This window comes from Opisthocomus hoazin, chromosome 3 (assembly GCF_030867145.1).
Source record: "Opisthocomus hoazin isolate bOpiHoa1 chromosome 3, bOpiHoa1.hap1, whole genome shotgun sequence".
NCBI classification, from domain to species: Eukaryota; Metazoa; Chordata; class Aves; order Opisthocomiformes; family Opisthocomidae; genus Opisthocomus; species Opisthocomus hoazin.
Genome location: NC_134416.1, coordinates 2028632 through 2056140, shown reverse-complemented (window position 1 = coordinate 2056140; position 27509 = coordinate 2028632). Strand labels below are relative to the sequence as shown.

The 27509-nt window shown below is 56.0% G+C and overlaps 2 protein-coding genes across 2 annotated transcripts in view; both read right to left on the bottom strand.

Moving 5' to 3' along the window:
• Positions 1-3072: 3072 nt before the first annotated feature.
• Positions 3073-6176, bottom strand: MAFA (MAF bZIP transcription factor A). Its single transcript, XM_075415445.1, has one exon. It carries the CDS (start codon positions 5234-5236, stop codon positions 4370-4372), a length of 867 nt encoding a protein of 288 aa, XP_075271560.1. The 5' UTR covers positions 5237-6176; the 3' UTR covers positions 3073-4369.
• Positions 6177-10576: 4400 nt separating this feature from the next.
• Positions 10577-27509, bottom strand: part of ZC3H3 (zinc finger CCCH-type containing 3) — a 74909-nt gene continuing 57976 nt past the window's right edge. Inside the window, exons 12-13 of the mRNA XM_075417221.1 lie at positions 12843-12923; positions 10577-12666 (exon numbers count right to left, since the gene is read on the bottom strand). Of these exons, the coding sequence (XP_075273336.1) occupies positions 12635-12666; positions 12843-12923 (113 nt within the window). The 3' untranslated portion in view covers positions 10577-12634. The remainder of the gene's footprint in view (positions 12667-12842; positions 12924-27509) is intronic.

Genomic DNA, 27509 nt, shown 5'->3' with positions numbered 1-27509 from the left:
ACCGGAGGAGTTTCGGATCTTTCCCAGGCCAGTGATGCCCGTGGTGCCTTCAAGTGCGTGCAAAGTGCGAGTAAAGCTGGAAAAAGGGGTTAAAAAGCTCTGCAACAGGGTAGTAAGGGGGCTTGTCCGCAGACCCCCACCCCAAGAGCCAGTCACCCCTTAGTGCACCCAGTGGGGTTGGGGTGAGACCACGGGGCTGGGGCTTTCACCCTCCCCAAAGGGAGCACGGCCAGGATGGGTGCAGGGGCTGCGGATCCTTGCAGGAGGGAGAATGCGGCATCCCGAGTTCCCGCAACCCCGTGCAGACCCCAAAAAGCAGCAACTACTTGGGGAAGGGGGCTCCATCTCCTCTCAGAGACCAGGACAAATGAGAAAAAAAAAAAGAATATTTAAAAAGAGGTCAGAGCAACCCAGAAATCCATATTTTCGTATGTAACTCGCATACGTGGCACCCCGCAGACTTCCGCAGCCCTGCGGCACACTGCGCATGGGACACATGCCAACAGGCCACCCTGTCCCACAACACACAACCCCCCCAAAACATGTGCCAAGATGCTCCAGCCACGCACACGTAGCTCCACAAACCCAGGGTCCTGCAGCAAAGGTCGATGTTTTGAGGCCACCCCGAAAAGACATTGCAGACATGGCTCTAACACCACCCTTTCCATACCATGGCCAAGGGGGGGGCCTCAGCCCTCCCCACCCCAACAAGGAGACAAGTCATAAACCAGCCCCGTTCAGGTGCAAAAATCACTTTATTTTTTATTATTTACTCACCCAACAGGAGCACGGCCAGATCCAGGATGGCCGACCCTGGAAGAGCCCAGAGCAAGTCAGGGTGATGGGGATCATCTTGGGGTCCCCAGCTGCACCCCAACACTGTGACAGGGCAAAAGGGTGCGACTCTGACCCAAACATCCCCAGGGAGCTGCCCTGGGGTGGGGTCCCCCACTGAGGACCGCCATTAACAGGTGGTAGTAACACCCCATGCCCTGCTCCAGCTCTTCCCCTGCTTGGGGGATTTCCAGGAGGTGCTGGAAAATCAATAATAATTTTATTATATTATTATTAGTGGGGAATAAAAAAAAAATCACAGCAGTGCAAGGAGTTGGGGTCCCTTGGAGGACCAGGAATGAAGGGGAAGGGGTGATGCCACGATCACCAAAATTTGCTGCTCCAGGAGCAGCAACATGGTGAGGCCCGAGCTGCATCTTCCCCAGTTTGCACATGGAAAAAAGAAAAGAAATTTAAATCGAAGAGGATGGGGACAGAGGTGCCAGGCACCAAGGAACAGGGAAAAATTACGCGTCTTCAGCCCCAAACCTCTGCCTTCTCTCTGCCAAGGTGGTGGGGAAAGGCATCACAGGGCAGGAGGCAATGGCAGCTGCCCCACGAGTATCGGAGAGCATCACGCTGGACCCCAAGGCAAGACACCCCAGGACAGCTGTTCCCCCAAATCCCCCACACAGCCCCAAAGCCAGCTCTGCTCCTCCTGTTGACCCCACCGCAGCGAGGAAAGGGGGCACCAGCCCCCCAGGGACATGCCCCCAGGGAGCACAGACAGCAGCAAGATCCAGGGGTGAGGAAAGGCAGCAGGGACCAAGGTCCCTAGGATGTTTTGGGGACAGCGCTGGCCTCAAGCCCCTTCTCATCCCCAAACTCCACTTTAGTTACAGGGAGTGCCGCTGGAAGCACTTTCCCCCCAAAAACGGGCCGAGAGAGAGGAATGTTGGGAGGAAATGTTGGGGAGGAACCCACCAAAAAGCTCTATTTCACACCCCACCCCCCCAAAAAAAAATAAGGAGAGAAGGCAATGTCCTGCAAGAGGCTGCACGGGCAGCAGGACGGGTTATTTTTATTTAGAGCCAGGTTTGCACAGATTTCCCAGCTCTAAAAAATAGGGATAGGGGATGAACCCCCACCCTCAAGCTCCCCCTTTGTGCCCAGCCCTGATGCATCAGGCACAGGGTGAGGGTCTCTCCGTGCACCCCAGCTCCCATCCCAAAAACCGAGCCCGATACTGAGCCGAGCTCAGGCTGCTCAAAAACCCTCTGGACAAAAAACAAGACCCTGAGTCCGAAGCAGCTGAAAAAAAAAAAAAAAAAGAGGGGGATGAGGTCTGGGGGTGCAGGGGAGGCAGAACCAGAGGGTCCTGGGGCTGCACCCACCCCACAAAGCCTGAAGAGAGTTGGTCCAGAGGGTTCTGCTTCAGCACAGCGGCGATTTACGGAGGGTGACAGGAAGAAACACGCTGCAGCCAGCGTGCCGGGGCAGCTCCCGGCTTTGGCTGAGCCTGTGCAAAAATACACGAGGTGGGGGGGGGGAAATACATTACAGATATGAAATATATATATAAAATACTCAGAAATATGCTGGACCAAGGGCTGTGTTGCAAATTGCCCCGCTGAGCCCGGCACGAAGCGGGATAAGCTGCGAGTGGGGCAGCCGTTGCTCGGGCTTCCCAGCAGCACGGAGCAGAGCGGCCGGGGCTGTACGTCCCTGCAAAGAGTCCCAAAAAAACCCCCCAAAACATTTTGTAAAAATACCAGCCCGAAAGCTTTCCTTTAGGGAAGGTGTGTGTTTGGTTCAGTTTTTTTTTTCCTTCCCCCTCCCTTAAGTAAGAACTCAAAAGGGAGAAGCCAAAAGGGGAAAGAAAAATTATTTATTACCGTTTAAAAACCAAGCCAGCGGCTCATCGGGACGGTGTCGGACAAGCTCAGACCCAGCTGGAGTTGGGGTGAAGGTGACTTCTCATCACCCACGGGGACAAAAAAAATGCAGTACCCGGCTGGGGAAGAAAAATAAACAAAACCCCCACAAAAAAAAGAAAGCACACAGAGGAAAAAAAAAAAGGCAGGAAAAGGGAAAAGCCAGAGTTCAGCAGGGCAGAGCTGGCGGCGATCCCCGGCTCGCAAGCGATGATCAGCGCCGGATTTATCCCTCCGATCCCCCCCCCCGTCCCCGCCGAGAGTTTTGCACCAGGACCCCCAAGCGAAGAAGCAGCAAACCCCAAAACGAAAAGGAGATGCTGTAGGACCCCCCCCCAAAGTTGAGAGAAAACCCGACCCAGGCTCTAGTTGAATATAAGTTTTTTTTTATCTTGATGCAACATCGTTAAAACCGTCACAAATCGAAACAACAGGTCGTTAAAAACGCTCCGCACCGTTCAGTACCTAAAATGCACCAGGTTCCCGAGCTCGCTTTGTCCGTGGTGTTCTCCCCAAGATCAAATTTTTTTTTTTTTTAAATCGTTTTTCTTTTTTAAATAAGCAACTTGTTAAAAAAAAAAACAAACCAAAACCCCGCTCGTCCGCGCAGGATCGGCCCCGCTCTCGCTCCAAACAACCACACGAATTCCGATTTTTCTTTCCTCGCAAGAAATAAATTCGTTTTCCTCTCCTCCTTGAGACATCGAGGTTAAAAATCATATTCCGCTTCCCGAGGGTTAATAAATAAATCTGGTGCATAGTGAGATAGCAGCCAACCGTTCGCAGTCCATATATTACTATATTGCCTTCCAGGTCACCCTAGAGTTGTTACCTCTCCCCCCACCCCCCCACCCCCCCACACTATTTTTAAGAGCATAGATAATTTTAAATCTCTATAAAACAGCATTATTTAACCCAATTGATTCCTGTATATAGTGCATTCGGCTTCTTCCCAACGTCGTTAAATTAACTCGGATATTATTTGCATGCTATTACATACAAACTTTTAAGACTCGTGTAATTTTTTTTTTTTCTCTTTTTCTAAAGGGTCTTGGGGGTTGGGTTTTTTTTTTTTTTCGTAAATCACCAAGCAAAATATAGGCTCGAGGAAAAAATAAAACAAAACAAAAAAAAAGGCAGAAAAACTAACTAATTTCTACATATTTACAAGGGTGAATAAGTTAAATGTGGCTCAGGTTTGCCGGCCGAGGGGCCGGGCAGGGCGCAGCGCTGCCGGGGACCCCCCCCGGACGATCCGTGGAGAAACCCCCCCCCCGAAAAAAGAGAAAAAAATAATCAATCAAATCGGGGGTGAAACACGCAGGAAAAAAAGGGGGGCTGGGGGGGGGGGAGAAGCCTCCTGGATGGCGCTGATGCTGCCGGGGAAGGGGGGGGGTCCGGCGCGCCGTACACGTCCCGCATGCAGGCTTGGCTCCAGGTGCCCCCCACCCACCCACCCTGGGACCCCCTGCTCCGAGTCCCGGACTTGGGGAAGGGGTGGGGTGCTCAGCTTCCCCCTCCCCAAAATATCAAGGGGGGAAAAAAAATTTTAATTTTTTTTTTATACAAGCAGAGGGTTTGCTCTCCCCACATCGGGAAGGAAAAAAAGGAGGGGACCCCCACATACCCCCCCCCCCATTCCCCCCCCAGGGGTTTGCGGCTCACATGAAGAAGTCGGCGGCGGGTTTAGGAGCGGCTGATGGAGAGGGCTCCCTCGGGAAGCCCCGGCCGGCCAACTTCTCGTATTTTTCTTTGTACAGATCCCTTTCCTTGGCCAAGCGGGTCACCTCTTGCTTGAGCTGCTCCACCTGGCTCTGGAGTTGACACTTCTCGTTCTCCAAGATGTGCCTTTGCTGGACCCGCTTGTAACGGCAGGATTGAGCGTAGCCCCGGTTCTTCAAGGTCCTCCTCTTCTGCTTGAGGCGGATCACCTCCTCCTTGCTGAAGCCCCGCAGCTGCCGGTTCAGCTCCCGCACCGACATACTCACCAGCTGATCGTCGGAGAAGCGGTCCTCCAACCGCAGGTGGTGGTGATGGTGGTGGTGGTGGCCCGGGTGGTGGTGGGCGGCCGGGGGTAGCTCCTCGCCACCGAAAGGTTGAGGTCGGAAAGCTTCGTAACCTTGGTGGTGATGATGATGGTGGTGAGGGGCGCCGATCAACGCCTCCACCGCGTCCTCCGGCGTCAGGTTGAGAGCTTCGGGGTTGAGGTGATGCTGGTAACCCGACATCCAGTACAGCTCCTCCAGTTGAGGTTTGGAGCCCAGGGATGAGGCGGTGGGAGCCGGGGGACCAGGAGCCGGCTGCCCACCGGGACTGGGAGCGCAGAAACTGGGCGAGGAAGGCACGGAGGAGCAGGGCGTGCTGAGGGGGGTGGAGGAGAGGGAACCCGCGGGCAGGCGGTGGCACAGCCTCTCCGCCTCCGCCGGTTCCTTCTTCACCTCGAACTTCATCAGGTCGAAATCGTTCACGTATTCGATGGCGAGGGGGCTGGTGGGCAGCTCCGAGCTCATGGCCAGCTCCGAGGCCATCTCAGTCCATGGAGGGACCGGGGGGGGGTCGAGCCCCCGGGCACCGCCGTTCACCGAGGGTTGGGGGGGGTCCCGAAGGCTCCGGAGCCCTGTCTGCGGTGCGAGGGGCTGCCCCGACGGGGCTCGGCCCGGTTCCGGGGGGCTCCGACGGGGCTCGGGTGCAGGGGGGGTTCGGCTCGGCTCCGGGGGGCTCCGACGTGGGGTTCGGCCCGGCTCTGAGGGGATCAGCCCGGCTCCGGGGGCCTCCGACGGGGCTCGGCTCCGAGGGAGGGGAAAGAGTTCGGCCCGGCTCCGAGGGGCTCCGACGGGGGGGGTTCGGCTCCGGGGGGTTGGAGTTCGGCCCGGATCCGACGGGGGGTTCGGCCCGGATCCGACTGGGGGTTCGGCCCGGATCCGACTGGGGGTTCGGCCCGGATCCGACTGGGGGTTCGGCCCGGCTCCGGGAGTCTCCGACGGGGGGTTCGGCTCTTTGGGGGGGTCAGCCCGGCTCCAGCAGCCTCCGACGGGGCTCGGCTCCGGAGGGCGGGGGTCGGCCCGGCTCCGGGGGGTTCAGCCCGGCTCCGGGAGGGGTCCGAAGGGGCTCGGCTCCGGGTTGAAGGCAGACACCTCCGTCGGGAGTTTTCGATCCGGTGTCTCAGCAACCGGACTTCTCCGCTGCTGGAGGTTCCTCCGGGACTCTGCTCCGAGCTGTAACCGGGCTCCGGGGACCCCTCCTCTGGGGCGGGGGCTCTGCTTATCCGGTCGCTTCTTCGGGGCAGGCTCCGGCCGCTCGTTCCGCGATCGCTTCCCAATGGCGAGGAGCGGGCGAGAGCCCTGCCCGCCCCTTTCCTGCCTCCCCTGGCACCTGCCCCGGCCCCACCTCCCCGGGCTGCCTTCCTCTGCCTTCCTCCTCCTCTCGGGGGTGGGGGCCGGACCCCCTGCCCGCTCGCTGCCCGTGCTCGGCGCTGCCGGGGAGCTGAATGGAGCCCGCCGACCTTATATACGGGGGAGAGGCGGGGACGGCCCCGCCTCCCGGGGGCGGGCCCAGTAGCTCCCCCGCCTATCAGCGCGGCGGCCTCCCGCCGCGATTTACATATCCCCATGGCAACGCCCCCGGGGCTGCTGTCAATCTCTGCGGGGAGAGGGCTCGGCGCTTGCCATCCTTGCGGAAAGCCATAGGTATATACCTACACACATATATATATTTTTTTTTTTAGATTTTTTTTAGGATTTTCTAGTTTTTTGACGCTTTCACTAGGTGGTCGGGGAGCAGCCGCATGCTCCTCGTGATGGCGAGGGGACTGGAGCATCTCCCCTACGAGGAGAGGCTGAGGGAGCTGGGCTTGTTCAGCCTGGAGAAGGCTGATAGGGGACCTTATAAATGCCTCTAAGTATCTGCAGGGTGGGGGTCAGGAGGACGGGGCCAGACTCTTCTCAGTGGTGCCCAGTGACAGGACAAGGGGCAACGGGCACAAACTGAAGCAGAGGAAGCTCCATCTGAACACGAGGAAGAACTTCTTCCCTCTGAGGGTGATGGAGCCCTGGAACAGGCTGCCCAGGGAGGTTGTGGAGTCTCTTTCTCTGGAGATATTCAAGACCCACCTGGACACGTTCCTTTGCAGCCTGCTGTAGGTGACCCTGCTTCGGCAGGAGGATTGGATTAGATGACCCACAGAGGTCCCTTCCAACCCCCACCATTCTGTGATTCTGTGATTTCACAGAATCGCTAAGGTTGGAAAAGACTTCTAAGACGATCAAGTCCAACCGTCAACCCAACACCACCATGCCTGCTAAACCATGTCCCGAAGCGCAATTATCTACGTATCACCTCCAGCTTGGTGGCCATGGGTGGTGATGGTCGTGCCCGGCGCGTGGGGAGAGGCGTCGCCAGCTCGAAGACGATGACGACTGCCATCCCAACAGGCGGAAAAGGCGTCACCGGCACCCAGCGGCAGCTGGCCCGGCCGCCATGGGGTGCTCAGCCCGCCGCAGGATGAGGTCCAGGCCTGAATGCGGTCGCGCTGCTCCGAGTTCTGCCAGGACGGAAGAGATAAAGATGTTTGGGGCGCCGGGAGAGAGTCGGGGTTCACACTGGTGGGGTCAGGGTTAGGATGGGGACACACAGAGAGGCCAGGGATGGAGCACATGGCAGCCTGGTCCCAGCTGCAGGTCCAGCTGTTCCCCACACCAAGGTGCTTGAGGGAAACCGAGGCACGGGGCAGTCATCATCGAGTTGTCCCACCTAACCCCAAGGGATGACCGGCTTCATCCCACAGAGCAGCTCTGTGGGATGTGGGTGATGAGCCCCTCGCCCAGCCGATGACCATCCCCGCTTGAGGACTTGGGGACAGGGGCACTGCCCGCCATGGATGCCTATGGACCATTCAAAATCACTGATTATTTGGGCTGAATTAATGGAAAAAGGCTTTTTTTGGGGAAGAAAACCTTCATCCTACTGCATCCCCAGAAATTCAAACCCCACATAATTTCTTTTATTGGATCCGGCCTCTGGAGGGTTTGGGGTCCTGGGCCTCTTCCCCATCTTTCTTCTCCTTTTCAAGGTACAATTGAGTTGAGGGAGACATGGGGGGGTCTCCCCCCCCCCCCGGGGAGGATCATGGATGCAGGCAAAGCTCCGGATGTGTCCCCTGGGACCCCGGTGATGCTGGAATTTACCCCACCTTGGTTAACCTGGGACACCAATACCCCTTATTGGAGACCCCAAATTTGGAAAGGGGACAACTGCACCCCCTCCGTCTTGTAGGGTGGGAGGCAAAGAAGGGGACAAAACGGGCGTCTTGATGGTTTTGCAACCAAGAGTTCTTCTCATGGGGTGTTTTTAACTCATTTGCTTAATTGTGTGACCCCTGAATGCAGTATCGGGGTCCCTGTGCAGTGGGATGTTGGGGTCCCGCACTGGGAAAAGGGGGGGGTGCGTGGGATGTGGGTCCTCCCTGGAGCTGCTCGCACCTTGGGGGCACCAGGCCCCCATCAGCAGCTGCCACCCACTATGGGACAGGAGCCACGAGGGGATTAGGAACAGGCCAAGCTCCAACGGGGCCGTCGCTCGCCCGTGACACCCCCCTTCGGGTATTTTTAGCGGGGTGGCCGGGTACAGTGACACGGCCGGGGGAGCGCGGCCGGGCCCCGGTGGCATGTCCCCAGCCCTCCCCGCCACGCCTAACCGGTCATCTAAGTTTACTTGCAGGCGGTCGAGTGACATAACCAGGTTGGTGGCCGCGGGATGGCGGTGGGATGGCGTCACCTTTCGCTTTTAGAGCGGGCAGCTCGTCTGGCCCTTTAACCCTTCGAGTGGGACCTGGGTGCCTGCGTGCTCGCGTGGGTGCTGCCTCAGTTTCCCCACTTGGTTGACGATGAGATGCTAGTGCATAGCTTGGGGAGCCCTCGCAAGGACATCACCCCACGGCGAGGGTGGTGTCCACCATGACGCACCCCATCAGCCGGTGGCCACCACCTTGGCGATGCTCCACCAGCATCCGCGGCCCAAATCCAGGTGTCACTGCCCGGAGAAGGGCTGGAAACCATTTTGGGAAAGGGGACAAATCACACAAAGAGCTTGGTGGCCATGGTGGGACCAGCTATGCGTACCGAGGAGGAGAAGGAGGAGGAGGAGGAGGGCAGGGGACAGCCACCCCGATGACAGCCAGAAAAGTGAGCCGGCGGGTGCTGCTAGCCCGGCACCTGCTTCCCCGGCAGGAGACCAAGAGCTGTGCCAGCAGCACCCACCGCAGGAAGGTTTTCCAGGAAATGTTTACGGTGCCGTCCAGAAAACGTCTCCCCGTGCCACCAACCCTCCGGCCAAGGCATCCCCCGGGGGGCACGTCCTCGCTGGGGTCCACCACCGCAGCATCCCTGGCATCACTTACAAATATCTGCAGGGTGGGGGTCAGGAGGATGGGGCCAGACTCTTCTCAGTGGTGCCCAGCGACAGGACAAGGGGCAACGGGCACAAACTGGAGCAGAGGAAGCTCCAGCTGAACCCGAGGAAGAACTTCTTCCCTCTGAGGGTGACGGAGCCCTGGCCCAGGCTGCCCAGGGAGGTTGTGGAGTCTCCTTCTCTGGAGATATTCAAGACCCACCTGGACAAGGTCCTGTGCAGCCTGCTCTGGGTGACCCTGCTTTGGCAGGAGGGCTGGACTGGGTGACCCACAGAGGTCCCTTCCAACCCCCACCATTCTGTGATTCTGTGATCACGGGGAGGACGGAGAAACCCCCATGGAGGCCCATCACCGAGGCGTCGTGGCCGCTGGCGGTGGGGTGAGGAACCCGTCAGGACTCGGCAACGCCTCTCCAGGGGCCGTGCTCAGAAATTAATCACCCCCGAGCAGTGATTTAACGACAGCCGGCAATAAATTACGAACCTCCCCGGGAAGGGAGCAGGGGCACCGGCGGGCGGCAGAGTCGCGGGCTCTCCGCGAGCTACTGGTCGCCTCGCTTAATTAGTGCAGCGCGAGCCTTCGTCTCCGTTAGCCCGCTCGTTAGGGAGCCGCGGCTACGGGACGCAGTGAAGCTCCCGACCACCATCGCCCCGTGCCCGCCAACCCCGGGGACTCACAGCATCATCATCTCCTCCGGGGCGATTTTTTTAGTCATTTTAAGGTGGGTTTCATTTTTGAGGAAACCACCCCGTGAAGAAACGTCCTTCTTGGGGAAGGGTGGAAAAAGTTGTCATAGAATCACAGAATCACAGAATGGTAGGGGTTGGAAGAGACCTCTGTGGGTCATCTAGTCCAACCCTCCTGCCGAAGCAGGGTCACCTACAGTAGGGTGCACAGGACCTTGTCCAGGCGGGTCTTGAATATCTCCAGAGAAGGAGACTCCACAGCCTCCCTGGGCAGCCTGGGCCAGGGCTCCGTCACCCTCAGAGGGAAGAAGTTCTTCCTCATGTTCAGATGGATCTTCCTCTGCTTCAGTTTGTGCCCATTGCCCCTTGTCCTGTCGCTGGGCACCACTGAAAAGAGTCTGGCCCCATCCTCCTGACACCCACCCTGCAGATATTTGTAAGCATTTCTAAGGTCCCCTCCCAGCCTTCTCTTCTCCAGGCTGAACAAGCCCAGCTCCCTCAGCCTCTCCTCGTAGGAGAGATGCTCCAGTCCCCTCATCACCCTCGCAGCCCTCCGCTGGACTCTCTCCAATAGCTCCCCTTCTTTCTTGAACTGGGGAGCCCAGAACTGGACAGAGTCATAATTAAAAACTCTCAAGTTGTCATAATTCAAAACTCTGAAAGGTTTGGGGAGCAGAGCGGCTCCCCCCGCCGGCATCAGAAGCTCTGCGAGGGGATATTCGTGTCGTATCACTGAAAAAAAAGAGCCGAGCCACGCTCCAACCGGGCATCCGGGGGAAGAAACTCTTTATTTACATATCAAAACACACAGGTTAATAAAAGACATTTGATATTAATGGAAACAAAGAAGTTTTTATTAAAAAAAAGCTCACTGTACACATGCTGGGGTAGGAGTGCAGCTCCAGGGGGAGGACCCATGGGTCCTCACCACGGTTGGGGGGATACTGGGGACGTGGCCACCCCAAACTGGTCTCCAAGTGGTACTGACCCCCCCCTCAGCTGCTGGTTCAGCAGTGGGCAGCATCCTTCAACGGGAGCCCAGGGAGGTGACAGGCGTCAATGACATCGCCCTTGGTGGTACCCCATGCCAGGAGTCACCCCAACCAAGCCAACAGGAGCCCAGGGAGGTGACAGGCGTCAATGACATCGCCCTTGGTGGTACCCCATGCCAGGAGTCACCCCAACCAAGCCAACGGGAGCCCAGGGAGGTGACAGGCGTCAATGACATTGCCCTTGGTGGTACCCCATGCCAGGAGTCACCCCAACCAAGCCAACAGGAGTCCAAGCAGGTGACAGGCGTTAATGACATCGCCCTTGGTGGTACTCCATGCCAGGAGTCACCCCAACCAAGCCAACGGGAGCCCAGGGAGGTGACAGGCGTCAATGACATCGCCCTTGGTGGTGCCCCATGCCAGGAGTCACCCCAACCAAGCCAGTGGGAGCCCAGGGAGGTGACAGGCGTCAGTGACATCACCCTTGGTGGTACCCCATGCCAGGAGTCACCCCAACCAGGCAATGAATCCCCCCACGACGAGGTGGGCAGGGGGGAGCATCCCAGCCTGTAGAGGTGGGGTGATAACAAGACCCCTCCACGGGGTGCACGCACCCATGGGTGCTCTCCCAAGGAAAGCCCCAAGGAGACCCTGTGTTGTCCGGCCATGGGGACGAAACCACAGCCATCAGCCCTGGCACCGGAGCTGTGGTGCACCTGAGCCCGTGGCATCGCGGTGGTTCCATCGCCCACCCCACCGCCAAGCGCAGCTGGGTGCTGGGTCCCAAGGGAGCCCGGGCACTCACCCACCTCCCTGCTGTTGCTTTTTGCCCGAAGGTGCTGAGATTGAGGGGCAGTGGATGGGCAAATCCTGCCACCCCACATGGCTGCTGCTGGCTCTCAGCACCTCTTGGCAAGGGGAGGTCCTGAAGGTGTCCCCAGAATTGCATCCGTGTGGGGGAACAGCATCTGCTGCCCCAAAACCCCCGTGGAAATTGTACCCACGGATGCAAAAATGTATCATGCCGGCAGCTGTGCTTGGCTCTGCACAATGTTCTCCCTGTGCTTTGGAGGGACCCAAAAAAAACCCCCCCAAAAGCCGGTTTGGGTCTCCCAGGGGAGACCAAACCCCCGCTGGGATGGGGAGAGGTGGGAATTCAGGGTACAACCGGCCATGGGAGATCCCGACGGTGCTGCAGGAGCGTTTGGTGTGACCTCAACGCTGCTCCCAACCCACGTTTCCACCAGGGATGCTCTCAGCACACGGCTCTGCTCCGAGATATCTCCTCCCAAAAGCAAGGGAACGGAGCAGGATGGATGCAGGAGGGCTCTGGACGCGGAGCTGAGCCATGCAAGGGGTTTTACGCCCCGTTACATCCCGGCACGGTGACCTGCAACCACCGGCCACGCTTGTCCCCAGTACAGCGGCTGACCTGGATGCGCGCACATCGCACGACGGCATTAAGCTCCTCAGGTCCCCGTGTCACCTCGTGGCTGGGACAGCAGCGGACCGGCGATCTGCGGGAGGACCGACGGGGATGGGAGCCTCTTCCCAGTCCCGCAAGCGTCCAAGGAGCCCGGTGGCTGGGCTCACCTTCAAGCAAGGAACTGAAAAGACAATTTATTGGCAAATTAAAAAAGATTTCAAACGAAGCCGCTTCCTAGCGGGAACGGGCGGCGCTTCCTCACGCCGCCACCCAGCTCCTTGCCAAAATGACGTCCCGGGAAAGCAAGATGAGAAGCGGGGTGCCACCATCCAGCCACAGCGTCCTGAGGTAGGTGCCAGGTCGTGCCCGGCTCTGCGGTTCCTGAGCTCGTCGGCTGCCGCGGGGTCGGGGCTTGCTCACAGCCGGGGCTTGATCTGCAGCTGCTTGCCTGGAGGAAAGGAAAAAGGTGATGGTGGGAGGTGACACGCGTCAGGACACCCCCCCCGGGCTTCTCCTTGCCTGGTCGCGGCGGGTTAACGCACCGGAGATGGGCACGGGCGCCGGGGATGCGGGTGGTCCTCTGCCCCGGCAGCACCCGACCCCGACAGCACCCACCAGCCTCACCTCTGCCACCCTCCTCAAGACGGGCGTTTTCGGAGTCCCGCGAGGATGCCGGTGGCAAAGTCCTCTTCCACTTGGTGCTGCCTGGGAGGGGAAAGGGAAGAAAAAAAAAAGAGGAGAAAGTCATCGGGGTTGGTGTGGGTTGTCGCGGAAATCCCTCGGGATGCGGGCGCGGGAGCATCTCAAGCTCCTTTCCTGCTCCCGCAGCCTCGTTGCTTCGTGCTTCGACGGTGGGGAAAGGGAGAAAAAGCTGCCCCCGAGGGCAAGGTATCACCAATGACATGGAATAATTAGCAGAGAAAAATAAACGACTCCATCGAATTGCATCCCACGCCTCCCATCCTGAAGCCCGCAGCGACGGTTGCGGCTCTGCCACCGCCCTGCCAGCCACCCCGTGGAATCATAGAGTCAGAGGTTGGAAAAGACCTCTAAGGTCATCAAGTCCAACCGTCACCCCAACACCACCATACCTACTAAACCATGTCCCCAAGTGCCACATCCACAGGTTTTTTGAACGCCTCCAGGGATGGGGACTCCACCACTGCCCTGGGCAGCCTGGTCCAACGCCTGACCACTCTCTCAGTAAAGAAATTTTTCCTAACATCCAATCTAAACCTCCCCTGATGCAGTTTGAGGCTGTTGCCTCTCATCCTATCGCTGGTTACTTGGGAGTAGAGACCAACCCCCACCTCACTACACCCTCCTGTCAGGTAGTCGTAGAGAGCGAGAAGGTCTCTCCTCAGCCTCCTCTTCTCCAGTCTAACAGCCCCAGCTCCCTCAGCTGCTCCTCATCAGACTTGTTCTCCAGACCCCTCACCAGCTTCATTGCCCTGCTCTGGACACTCTCCAGCCCCTCAATGTCCTTCTTGGAGTGAGGGGCCCAAAACTTGAACACAGCACTTGAGGTGCGGCCTCACCAGTGCCGAGCACAGGGGCATGGTCACCTCCCTACTCCTGCTGGCCACCCCATTCCTGATCCAAGCCAGGATGCCGTTGGCCTTCTTGGCCACCTGGGCACACTGCTGGCTCATGGTCAGCCGCCTGTCAACCAAAATCCCAAGATCCTTTTCTGCTGGGCATCTTTCCAGCCACTCCTCCCCAAGCCTGTAGCATTGCATGGGGTTGTTGTGACTGTAGTACAGGACCTGACATTTGGCCTTGTGTCCCCAGCATGGAGCTCAGTGTGGTCCTGCTGCCCTGTGGCTCTTTCCCGAGTCTTTTGGTGCAGAGTTGGTCCTTTCGGGCTGGGGAAATGTCTCCCCGTGAGCCCAGAGCCGATGTCCCCCTTGGCCATGGCCAAGGTGGAGCTGGCTGGTTCCCCAAATACACATCCCTGCTGAGCATCACGACCTGCTCCACAGCAGATGATGAGGTTAACTCACGCCCGGCGCTCTGGCCACGCTGGTGAAAGGTTTGGAGACAGCTCTGCTGTCTCAGGGACCATGGAGTGACCTGGGACAGGGAGCCAACCTGCTAATTGGTGATTACAAGGCAGCAGAGGGATAAACGAGGACCAAAGTGGAGGATTCGTGGATGCGGAGCTGGTGGGATTTCACTGCACCATGATAAAAAGCCTGGGATAAATCGCTGCTGCCTGGAAAGCCATGGGCTCCAATGCGATGGGGTTTGGGGATTCAACCCGGGCAAGCCCAGCACGATGGGCAGGGCTCCTGAGCGGTTGCTGCCATCAAGCAGACTTTGGCCAGGTCCTAGGGTCCCAGGTCCCAGGGCCTGGATGATGCTTTTCAGCGGCTTGGCCACACCAAAGGACACAAAGATATTCGGGGCAAAAGGTTTTTTCAGTTTGCAACCACCCCCAGTGTTCCCCCAGGATGCTCCAGGGGATGACTTCTGCTTGCTGGAGCACTGTGCCACCTCCAAAGAGGGTCCCAGATGCTCGTCTAAAGCCAAAACCCCATGAAGTGCCTCTGGGAGGTGAACTCTTTGTAGGACACATCCAGGCACATCCCTTGGACCAAGGTGGACGGTGTGAAGTCCTCCTCCGTTTCAACCACAACACTGGATGTGCCTTTCCGTGGAGTTTCTCCTATTTTTCCTCCCTGAAGGGTGTGGAGGGGTGGTTACAGGGTTCTCCCTGCCAGACCGAGGGGTGGCCAGGAGCATGGTGGCCACTTCGCTGAGGAGAAGACACTGAGATGAATGCAGATGGGAAAAGGAGGAGGTTTCCCAGAAAAACGGACCCACAGCTTGTTGAGCAAAGAGTTTTAGTGTGAAAAGTCCCCACTCACTTGGAATTACAGGAGGCGGAGAAGGCCATGCGGGAGCTGGAGGGAATCCAGCCCAAACCCCACCCAGATGCAGATGTTCTGCATGAGCAGCACACAACTTGCCCGTGTTTCTGCAAAAACCCAGCATCCCACTTCCCAAGCATGATACCCAACGTGGAGGTGGGACCACGGGGACCTTCGAGCAGCCTTGAAAACCCAAAGGAGAAGGTTTTGGGGCAAGGGAGGCATGAGGGGCGAGGATCGCAAGCAGCATCGGACAGCGGAGAGCCACCAAGGGTTCTTCTTTCCTTTTAAACTTGGGTAAACAAACTTGCTCGGAGTCTAAGCCGCCGTGGCAGTGATACATAGCTTTTGAGCTAATTTATGTAAAACAAAGAGGGCTCATTTAGCACCTTTCCACCCTTAATATAACACCCATACATCAGAAGGCTGCACGGCAGCCATGACGGACTCGGCTATTAGTCACCAGCGACGCAGCCAAATTCGGCTCTGGGGAACGGCAACACCGAGCAGACCCCCATCGCACCCCGCTCGGCCTCTGACCACCTCCTGATTTTCCAGCTGACCTCCAAGTGCCCCTTTTTACATCGAGCCAGATGGGTTTTCCAGCCTGCGATTTCCAAATCTATACTTAGGGTCCGGCAGAGCTGGTGCCCATCAACCCCAAAGGGTCGAAATCAGCATCTCCTCATTCCTGCCCCACCAGCAACCGCGGCCCCAGTCCAACAAGACCGATGGAAACGGCTCAGTTTTCCCCCAGGAAACTTCATTAGCTAATACCCACGCAGCAGCACAAAACCCACACTTTGTAATTCAAAGGAAATATAATTACAGAAGCAGAAATACAGATTTCTTTTTGGGGGGAGAAAAAAAAAAGAGGTGATTTTTAAACTGATCGTAATTAGCTTCCCGACTTCGGTACGGGGTTGCACGGAGCCGAGATGCTTTCAGAGCATCCACGCCCGATTTCAAATGTATTCCTCAAAAAATCGAGGAGGGAAAAAATGAAATAAAACCAAAACGGGTTGTGAAAGGACTAAAATGGTTCAGTTTCCCATCTTGGATGGAGGGAGATGCTGCTCCTGGAAAGGATGGAGCAGTGGATGCTTCACCCGATGGGGAGCAGCCGGAGCTGGGCGAACGCCGCATCCCGAAACACCCCACCGTGAAAGCCGGGGAGGGGGGGGAACCTGGATAAAACGGGGGTGTCACATAACCCACCCTGGCAAACGAAAATATATTTTCCGCTTTTTGTGCATGGGAGATCCTGCAAATGGCGTGATCAATCTTGGGTCGCATCTCGCGGCGCCTTCGCTCTCTCCACATCTCCCCCCCCTCCCCGGCTTTCTTCTCTGCATTTCGGCAGCCGCCTAATCCATCTTCCAGGAACCAGGTATATAATTTCTAGTTAGCGAAAGCCGGGCTAAGAAACTCCTTTTTCATTACGATGATTGAACTGCTTCCAAAGAGAAGAACCGGGCTTGGATCACGAGCTCTCCCGTCGCAAGCCGGGCGGCTTTTGCTGAGCTTGTCAGCCTCGCTGGAGAATTAGGACTTCCAGCACTCTCCCTCCTGATGAAAATCAACATTTATTTTGCCTAAGCCTAAGAAGGTGTCAGGCAGATGGAGAAACTTGCCACTCTCCGCGAGGAGAAGGAAGGGAAAAGAAGGAAATCTAATAGAAATATATTATCAAGTCCGAGGAGTGGACAGTGCAGTAAATCACGCTTCAGGTGGCACCATTATATTTTTCAATAAAACCTGGCCTTCCCCCAGACGCCGCCGAGCCGAGTGGCTCCAGCTGCACACGACGGGAAAGTTAAAACAAAAATCGTTTCATCCCGATGCTGATACAGGGGGGATTGAAAGGGATTTCAAGGTGGGGAATCCCCTCGGATGAGGGATAAAAGGAGGTGGGTCTGGTCCTTGGCCCCAAATCCCCTCCAGGCCGACCGCTCCGGACCGCTGAGGGTTTAAAAATGGCTTTTCTCCCCGAGCTGCGAGGGTGGGAGGCAGCTGGAGATGCCCCACGACAACACGGGTGGAAGACGCCCAAGCCCCAAAGCCAGGGGGATGCAGGGGAAGGCGGCTGGCTTGCCGCTTTCCCAACTCCTCCATGAGGCCATAAAAAGCTTTGCCGGAGGGAAAGCCGCTTATATTGATATTTTCCCTTCCTGATCAACTTCCAGCCTGATGGGCTGTTTGGTCTCCATCGCTCTCCCGATGCTGCCGGGGGTTTTTATCCTCCCCTGCATCCAGACGGGCTCTGGGGAGCGGCTTTGCGCAGGGCTGCCGCGCTCCTCCCCGAGAGCTGACCCTGTGTGAAACGGCCCCAAAATAAAAAAAAAATCATCCCATTTCTCAAAGAAAAGCAAGCTAACGAGGTGACTGCAATTAGCAGGAGTTTCAACGGCCAGCCAGCCAATGCTTTTAATACAGCAAAAGTTTCTACCCGATGGCTCAGAGAACCAAGATGCGTCCCGGCATCTCCCTGACAGATTCTTGGATGAGGAGGAACCCCCCAAACTCCACACACACTTTTTTTCCCCCATTCCTAAAGGAAAAATATCCCTTAACCCCTTCCCTGCCGCTTCAGGGGAGCCCGGAGGCTGAATCTGCCTTGGAAATGGCTTTTCCTTTCACAGCAAAAGCGCTCGGCTGAGTCAGCTCCTGGAGAAACTTCGGTTGGGTGATGCCTCTTTTTAATTAATTAAAATTATTATTATTCTTCAATAAAGCCCAAGAACAAAAGGTGGGATGGAAAGGCCAGCAGCACAAGGCTAAGCCCCAGAATTTCCCACAAATGATTTCTCATATGGAAAAAGCAGCTGGGGGGACTGGATCTCCTTGGCTTACTCCTGCACTAAATCCATCCGGTGAGACATCCCGCACCAGAACCTCACCACCCAGACCTTCTGCCCCTCAGGTGCGGGAAACTTCAAAGCTGGGACGTCAGGAGAAGCTTTGCTCAGAAGGAAAAATGCTCAGATGTTTTCTTGCCTCCTGAGTGGGATGTTTGAAGCAGGGACGTGCTGGGGGAGATGTCCCACCATTGCTCACAGAATCACGGAATGGTCGGGGTTGGAAGGGACCTCTGTGGGTCATCCAGTCCAACCCCTCTGCCCAAGCAGGGTCACTTACAGCAGGCTGCACAGGACCTTGTCCAGGCGGGTCTTGAATATCTCCAGAGAAGGAGACTCCACAACCTCCCTGGGCAGCCTGGGCCAGGGCTTCGTCACCCTCAGAGGGAAGAAGTTCTTCCTCATGTTCAGACGGAACTTCCTCTGCTTCAGTTTGTGCCCGTTGCCCCTTCTCCTGTCGCTGGGCACCACTGAAAAGAGCTTGGCCCCATCCTCCTCACACCCACCCTGCAGATATTTATTTATAAGATTCCCTCTCAGCCTTCTCTTCTCCAGGCTGAACAAGCCCAGCTCCCTCAGCCTTTCCTCATAGGACAGATGCTCCAGTCCCCTCATCATCCTCATAGCCCTCTGCTGGACTCTCTCCAGTAGCTCCTCATCTTTCTTGAAGTGGGGAGCCCAGAACTGGACACAGCACTCCAGATGGGGCCTCACTAGGGCAGAGGGGAAGGCAGTGAACAACTCCTGCCATGCTTGCAGAGCAGGACATCTGTGCTGGGACATGCTTTCCATGTCTATTCTCCTTAATTCCTTCTTTTTGGACGAAAAAAGCAACCAGAAAACCAGCCACGAGCTGCAGCTGTGGGAGACGGGCTTCGTTGGGTTAAGAGCATGGCAGAGGTGCTTGTGGTCTGGTGGTACCTGGTGACTTGACTATGAGGACTTATGGTGAACACCAGATCTGTCCTTTACTGGTGAGCTGAAGCTTATCCCGAAGAAGATGGGATTTCACCATTTCGGAGGGCTCTTCTATCTCCAGTTTTCAGGTCACTAAACAGCTTGGGGGGTGAACAACAGGGCTGCTCAGTGGCAATGATCTGAAGGAGAGAGGTCTTCTGAAATCCTGAGCAAAGTCTAAAAGCCCTGGTCTCCAAACCCTCCAACATCGGAGGACGAGACCCAAAAAAGCAGGTAAAAAATTAATATGGATGCAGCAGATTTCAGTCCTGGCAAAGGACTGAGACTTGGCAGGTCTGAAAGTCGCCGGCAAATCGATAAGGGAAGAGGATTGGAAACGTGCAGGCGGCTTGGTCAAGGCAGAAAGTAAATCAGAGCATTTTCAACAGCCTTTTGTGGGCTAAGAAACTACGATTCCGATTCAGAGCAAGAGCCCAATTAGAAAAAGCCACAGCACTTACCGGGTTTACTGGAAGTTTCAACTAAATTGGCCACTTTGCAATATGAAAATTAAACAGCAGTGAAGTTTCTGACTTTTGGGCCTTCTCTGAGCCACCAAGACACGAGGAGATCCCTCTCCAGCCTTCAACATCTCCCGTGTTATCTGCAGCGCCCCAAAGCCTGACGGTACCCCAAGCCTGATGGTGTCCTGCAGCGGGATCAGGGCTTTAGTAGGGGATGGAGATGGAAGGATGGAGGGATGGAGGCAAAGGCTCCCAGATACAAGGATAGGCAAGGTCCACCAGGGAGTGTCCCCTGGGGAGGTCCACTAGCCTGAGCACCAGCCCATCTGTCCTCTCCGGGCTGGGAAGGAGGCACCCATGACCAAGAAGATGTCTGAAACCAGTATCCGGGGTGGATGAAAGCAACCTAGACCTCTCCCACTGCAGGGACCCCCACCAAACAGCTCCAAAACCCATAGGGACCTGCTGACTCAGGAGGAGAAGATGCATTTGCTAACGACCCAAGCAGATCCGGCCCGTTAACGGGAAGCCAATTAGCCTGATACGCGTTGTCCTGCTCGAAGGATAGGTGCAGCCTGCTACCTGCAGCTCGACAGATTTTTGCATTAGAAAAAGCAATTCTATGAGAGGTTTGTTAATTCAGTTATGAAAGAGTTTTGATGCTCTCTAATTAAACTCTCTCCGCATGCCCGACGGAGCGTGCGTCGGCCGGGGAGCTGGCGAGGGAAGCATCCACCAGCAGCAGGATAACACAGCAAGACCAGGGCGTCCATGGGAGCATCCCATCACCACCTGCCAGGTGCGTGGATCACCCTCTCCAGGACAAACAAGATCTGCCAAGTGCCAGGAGAAGAGCCAGGAAGGTACCACCAAGGTCCACGCTGCCCTGGAGCCCTCTTGGCTGATGAACCAGGATGTTTGGTTGGACTCAATGATCTTAGAGGTCTTTTCCAACCTGAATGATTCCATGATTCTATGATTCTGTTCTATGAGGAGGGTCCACGGATACCATCAGGAAGTAAGACGGAGATTTCCTGCTCCTGCTAAATTATCCTGCAAAAGCAGAAGACCTCAAGAGAAGGCAGTGACGGAAAGGATGATTTCAGGACAACAAGGTACATCAAGAATACTCCTAACTCCCTTTTCCTTTCCCTGCAGACTTCAGGGCTTGGTGTCCTCCTGTCCCTCCTCTCCTTAGCTTGTCCTTGTCCCCTTGGTGTCATTTCCTGAGGATCTAGGAAGTTCTGTACCTCCCGTGAGCTCTCACCACGACCATCGAAGTGCTTCCACCTGCTTCTGCCATCTCCTATCTGCTTCCTAAGAGGTTCTGCCAAGGGACACATCCTCGACCATGTGTCCTTGACTTCCCAGCTGTCACCAGCAGAGACATGATGAGCTGGACCTTACTGTTGAGGCTGGACAGGTTTAAGTAGGAGGCCGGACTCGATGATGTCCCCAGGTCCCCTCCACTCTATGATCCTAAGGGCTAGACTTGGACCTGAAAATGGCCCAGGGCTGCAGAAGAAAGAATATGACTACAGCATGGTCATCCCATACACACTGGTGGCATCTCCATGGGCACTGACGAAAAGGTCCTTCCACAGGGCTCCTGAGCTGACTGGCCACTGGAGCAGGACAAGGGGCCCACAGAGAAATCTGTGGACAGGGAGAAGCGATCATGGCAGAAGCCTTCGTGGCATCTGCTCTAGTAGACCTCTATCACAGAATCACACAGAATCACAGAACGGTGGGGGTTGGAAGAGACCTCTGTGGGTCATCTAGTCCAACCCTCCTGCCGAAACAGAGTCACTTACAGCAGGCTGCACAGGACCTTGTCCAGGCGGGTCTTGAATATCTCCAGAGAAAGAGACTCCACAACCTCCCTGGGCAGCCTGGGCCAGGGCTCCGTCACCCTCAGAGGGAAGAAGTTCTTCCTCATGTTCAGATGGAACTTCCTCTGCTTCAGTTTGTGCCCATTGCCCCTTGTCCTGTCACTGGGCACCACTGAAAAGAGCTTGGCCCCATCCTCCTGACACCCACCCTGCAGATATTTAGAAGCATTTATTAGGCCCCCTTGCAGCCTTCTTTTCTCCAGGCTGAACAAGCCCAGCTCCCTCAGCCTCTCCTCGTAGGGGAGATGCTCCAGTCCCCTCACCATCCTTGTAGCCCTCCGCTGGACTCTCTCCAGTAGCTCTTCATCTTTCTTGAACTGGGGAGCCCAGAACTGGACACAGAACTGCAGATGGGGCCTCACGAGGGCAGAGCAGAGTATTACCCAGGACTCACAAAACCATTCAAGTCAGATGGTCTCTTTGGGGACTGGCCAAATGTTCTAGCCTCTAAATTTCACCCGGCAAACCCTGATGGCACGGAGGGCCCAGGGGCACCAGCTTGCTCCGTTGCAACACCTGCGCCACGTCAGTGAGCAGATGGCACGTGGCACGCAACAGCCTTGGTGTCAGTACATGGATGCAGCGTCCTTACAGCCAGACGCCTGAATGGGGACCACACAGCTGTCCCCAAAACACAAAGGAGATGGTTTATCTGCTCCTCTCAGGCCTGAAACCCATCCTCAGCTCTCCCCAAGCCCTCTCAGCTGCTTCCACCCTGCAGTTCCCCAAGCCACCTCCAAACCACTAATAAAGCTCCAGAGCTCTTACTAATTAGGAAAAACGGGGAAACTGAGGCACACAGAGGTCAAACACCACTATTCTGCTGAAACCCCTGTTCCTGCATGAAGACTTCAGTTGCTGTTCTTGCCTGCAGAGGCTAAAACTACCTTGACCGAAGATCTCAGATGATCTTCAGCTTTCTCCCACCAGTCTGATCTGGCCCAATGACCCACAAAGGGACCAGGAGCAGCCCTGTGGAGCCACCTGGCTCTCTGCAAGTGAAAGAATAACCCAAGGCTAAGCAGCATTGCCCCTCTCGCTCTTCCAACCTGGTAGGCAACCACATCACAGCAGCCCTGAGATGTCACGAGCCACCTCACTGTCCACCATCCCCCAACCCTTATTAGATCGTCCACTGATCTGGCTCCACAGCTTGCTGAGCTTCTTGCTGCCGTGAGCATCCAGGAGGCACAGAGCAGGCAGGTGAACAGCAAAGAGTCAAGGAGTTATTGCTAACATTTAGGTGATGCACCAAGACCTTCAAGCAGGTTCCTCAAAAGTTGGGAGGCCCAGGAAAGACCTTCTGCAGAACCTCAGCCAGACTCTGGGGAAAAGAGGTCCTTTCCAGTGACCATCTCTCCAAGACAGGCCTGACAACAGCTGGCCGTAACACCTCCACCAGCAGCGGGGCAGACCCACCACGACCCTGCTCAGAAAGGAGGTGCTGGCAATGAGAAGTCAATGGAGGAAAGCTGGAGGAGGAATATATAAAGGAGAAGAAAGACTAGGAAGACTGCGTGGGACAGAACAGCTTCCCTCAGCCACGTTGTGGGAGATTCACAGGCCATGGAGGTGGCCCCACCCGAAGAAGAAGTCATGGAGATGGTCCCGCCTAAAGAAGAGGCCATGGAGGCGGACCAGCTGCAGGTGCAGCCACTGGCCCATAACTTCATCATGGCCAAGGTCTTTTCCAAAAAGAGGCAACAACCCCCACCAGGAAGGCCTTAGACCTCTGCTCCCCACCAGCCAGGAATCAAGATCCTCAGGTAAGTCCAAGGTGGCTCAGATGTCTCCTGAAGGTAACTAGGATGTAAGCCACAGAACTGGGGCGTTTCTGTCTGGAGAAGACTAATGAGGAATTGCTGTCTTCAACTACCTTCAGCTGTGCTCAAATAATCTCTGTCTTCAATTATTTGAAGGTGGTTGAAGTTGGAGCCGGACCCTCCGTGGAGATGTGCAAGGGATAATGGATCAATATTAAGAAAACTACATAAAAAATTGTTCCCCTGGTTAAACAAAAAGCTTCGGATTTATCATGAAGAAGTCCGAGTTCAGCACTGAGGTCTGCACTAAACGCTTCGTTAGCAGCGCTTTTCAGGATCGGGCTAATTTGGTGGCACTGTGAAAATATCCAACACTTGCAAGACCACACCTGGAGCTCTGCAGGCTCCCCAGTACAGAAGGACACGGACATACCGGAGCAAGTTCAATGGCAGCCACCAAGATCGTCAGGGTTGGAGCATGGGACATACAAGGAGATGCTTGTGACCACGCAGAGAAACCTGTTCCCTGTATTTTATCCACAAAATCATTTCTTCCACAACCCTACAAAGAGGACCAAACTCCACTAAGTCCCACTGGGGTCAAAGCTGGCAGTAGACGCTGGCTCCTGTTATCCCAGGAGAATCCCGTTGTGTCTTCATCCTCCATCCCCTACCACCCAGATGCTCTCTGGAAGGCTCCAGGGCATCTTCTGCTGCTGGCTCACACGAATTAAAAGGGTTGGTTGCCTCATCAGGCTGCCGAAGCAAATTTTGGATCAAAAAGTTGGTGGCAGAAGCAGCGTTAAAGGGGACGCTGCAGTGGTGGAGACTCCACGGGACCCTCGGCACAGCCGAGAGGGACTGGTGGCATCCACGGGGAGGGCTGGCAGCACCCGCTTTCTCTTAAATTCCAGGAGCTGGGGATGGTCAGACCAGTATCCGGCACCAAGGGTTTGCCCGTCCCCGCAGCCTCGCGCCCTGTTGGAGGCAGCTCCCAAGCGCGGGTCCAGCCCGGCAGCTGAGGAGGGAGATTTGCATTTCCAAAGTTATTCCTCCAGAAGTGAAAGCTGTAAACAAACGCAGAAGAGCTGCACCTCCACGAATTCCTCCAAAGCCAAAGCGTTTGAGCGTGCTCAGCGGAGCCGTTAAAAAAGACTGTAGCGAGCATCTTCCATTAACGTTACGACCGTGAAATATGACAATAAAATGATGGCCGTATGGTCGCAAATTTGCAGCCCGCCGAGTTGCTAGGGGTTTATCGTCACTCAAACGTGCAGAGAGCTGTAAAATGTTTACAGAAAGGGTCGTTTGCAGCTATAAAATCCTCTTTTCTCTCCTAAACAAGGCTGAGTGGAGCCATTTACAAACCCCTGAATGTTCATCGGGGGAGAGGGGAACATCTGTTCTCTCCAGGAGTTTTCAGTGATCTTCTCGAACAAATTAACTAAAATGGGTGCTTTCTAATTAAATTAGCACTCGATTGGAATGGTTTGCATTGGTGCGCTTGCTTACAATTAGCGCGGGGAGGCCAGTTAGGCTCCAGCGCAGGCTATTTAACTGGAAGGTGAAATATGGAAAAGCCCATTACCTGGAAATGGGTGTCGGAGGGGTGGGGGAGCCCGTGTTCCCTCCGGCTCTGCCCTCACGGATGGAGAACACAAGGAGGTGAAGGATGGGATGCCACCAAGCCTACCCTTCTTAGCTGGATGGGCTTTTCGGAGGATGCTCGGAAAGCACCAGCACCCTCAAACTACTCCTCCGAGCCCAGATTAGAAGGCTCCTCTTGCAGCTTGGGAACCCTGGCCAAGGAAGGACAGCAGCGGGCTCAACATCACGCATGCAGACCACACCACTCCTTCGCAGTCCCAAGGTCAGAGGCTGCAGACCCCCACTGAGACCCCGCAGCCTGATGCTGTTGCCCACATTGGTCCTTAAAGGTCATCTCCAAACCCCCGGCTCCATCCCTCCTGCACACGGAGATGGCGTTTTTCTTCGTTCCTCCTGCATTTACCAGTATTAAAAGGGAATTTTCTCAAATTGTGACCGTTTAACCAAGCAATTCAGCTCACTCCATAATAATAACCTGTCCTCCTCCTTATTTACTACCCCGCCAATTTGCGTGTCACCTTCAGGCTTCACAAGCAGAAACCGAATATTATCTTTCGTACAAAGCCTGCGGTGGGGAAGGCGCAGACCCCCAAACGCCACCGCAGACACCAGCTACTACCTAGAGCTACGCAAGGACTCATCCTGACCACCAGCTCAGCTCAGAACAGCACCTCAAGCTCATAAGCACCAGTCCTGGTGATCTGGCCACCGTGAAGCGTTCGGTCCTTCCGCGGCATCCACAGCCTCATTCTGCGCCCTCTTGGGATGATGGCTCGTTAGCGGTCGGGGTTACTTTTCTTCTGTTAAGTTATGGGGGTCCTCAGCTGCTGCTGTGCCCCCGATCCCCTTTGTTTGTGTGTTGAGATGAGACTTTAATTAGCGAGCACAGCCCAGCGCCGAGCCCGGGTGAACCCAAGCACCGAACAGCGTTCACACCCCTGGATTCCCTCTGAGGGTGACGGAGCCCTGGGAGGTGGTGGAGTCTCCTTCTCTGGAGCTATTCAAGACCCGCCTGGACAAGGTCCTCTGTGGCCTGCTGTAGGTGACCCTGCTTCGGTGCGAGGGTTGGACTAGATGACCCACAGAGGTCCCTTCCAACCCCAACCATTATAAATGCTTACAAATATCTGAAGGGTGGGTGTCAGGAGGATGGGGCCAAGCTCTTTTCAGTGGTGCCCAGTGACAGGACAAGGGGCAATGGGCACAAACTGAGGCACAGGAAGTTCCGTCTGAACATGAGGAAGAACTTCTTCCCTCTGAGGGTGATGGAGCCCTGGAACAGGCTGCCCAGGGAGGTTGTGGAGTCTCCTTCTCTGGAGATACTCAAGACCCGCCTGGACAAGGTCCTGTGCAGCCTGCTGTAGGTGACCCTGCTTCGGCAGGGGGTTGGACTAGATGACCCACAGAGGTCCCTTCCAACCCCTACTATTCTGTGATTCTGTGTGATTCTGTGGTTCTGGGATTCTGTGATTCACCGCGCGTGCGACTGCTGCATCCCTTTGGCACGGAAACTGCTTCCTCATCAGACGATTTTACAGCCATCTGCAATTCCTGCCCAGTTTTCCATTCCTATGGATCCTCCAGCATCCGCTTTCCAGTCACCACGTGCTCCCTGGGCAAAGGCAAAGAAGCACGGAGGGATGCGCACCCCGACCTCACACCCATCAGCTCCCCGTAGCCTTCCTCCCGACATCCCTGGACCGAACCAGCTCCTTCTACTCATCCTCCCACTCAAAACGTCTGGAAATCATCCTTCCCTGAATAGGCAAACTGGAGTTAAGAGGAGCAGGATGCCCTCACTGCCAGGACGATGCCTCTGCCCTCTCGACCGAGCTACTCCGGGCTGCCGAGCGCAATCCAGGCTGTTTCGACAGCTTTCCTGTCCGTGGATTAATTGCTCCGTCTTCATCGCAGAGATATAAAAACCCGATTAAGCCGCTTTGGGAACGCTTCCCCGGCCCCGCTGCCGAGATCAAAAGGGAGTTGAACCAGGGCCAAGGAGAGGGAAGGAGGGAGGTGCACAGGGGGGAGGAAGAAATCCCTGGAAAGGGAAGCCGAGCGCTTCACCCCGCGTCGCGGAGAGGAGCTTGCCCAGCCGGAACGGTCCCTCACCTTCTCCACCGCGCCGCAGTTCGACAGCGCACGCGCTCGCCTGTGACTTCAGGAACATGTTGTTAATCCCGGGAATTTTCTTCCCGACAGCGCTGAGGCATCTCAACCCTCCCTGGCTCAAAGCGCTTTGTGGTCGAGCCAGGCAAAGCCTTGCAGACCCTCAGTGCCCGCTTACGGATGACCGGGCAAACATCCCAGCCTGGCTTTCGGTGCTGAATTCACAGAATCACAGAATCACAGAACAGTAGGGGTTGGAAGGGACCTCTGTGGGTCACCCAGTCCAACCCCCTGCCGAAGCAGGGTCACCTACAGCAGGCTGCACAAGACCTTGTCCAGGTGGGTCTTGAATATCTCCAGAGAAGGAGACTCCACAACCTCCCTGGGCAGCCTGGGCCAGGGCTCCGTCACCCTCAGAGGGAAGAAGTTCTTCCTCATGTTCAGACGGAACTTCCTGTGCCTCAGTTTGTGCCCATTGTCCCTTGTCCTGTCACTGGGCACCACTGAAAAGAGCTTGGCCCCATAATTCATTCCTTCTCCGGCTCCGGCTGCACGCTCAGTTGGAGGAGACACAGGATTGAAGACAGGGAGGGATGCTCCAGCCCTTCGGTTCCTACCGAGTCACACCTTGTGCCAGCCGAGCTGGCAGTGGGGATTTCATCATCACCGCCACAAAATATTTTGATTTTTGAGTCAGGCGCTGTCTCCCTTTCTGTGACAGTGCTCAAGAGATGCAGCCGCTGTGCATCCCTCCAGCAAAGGACTGG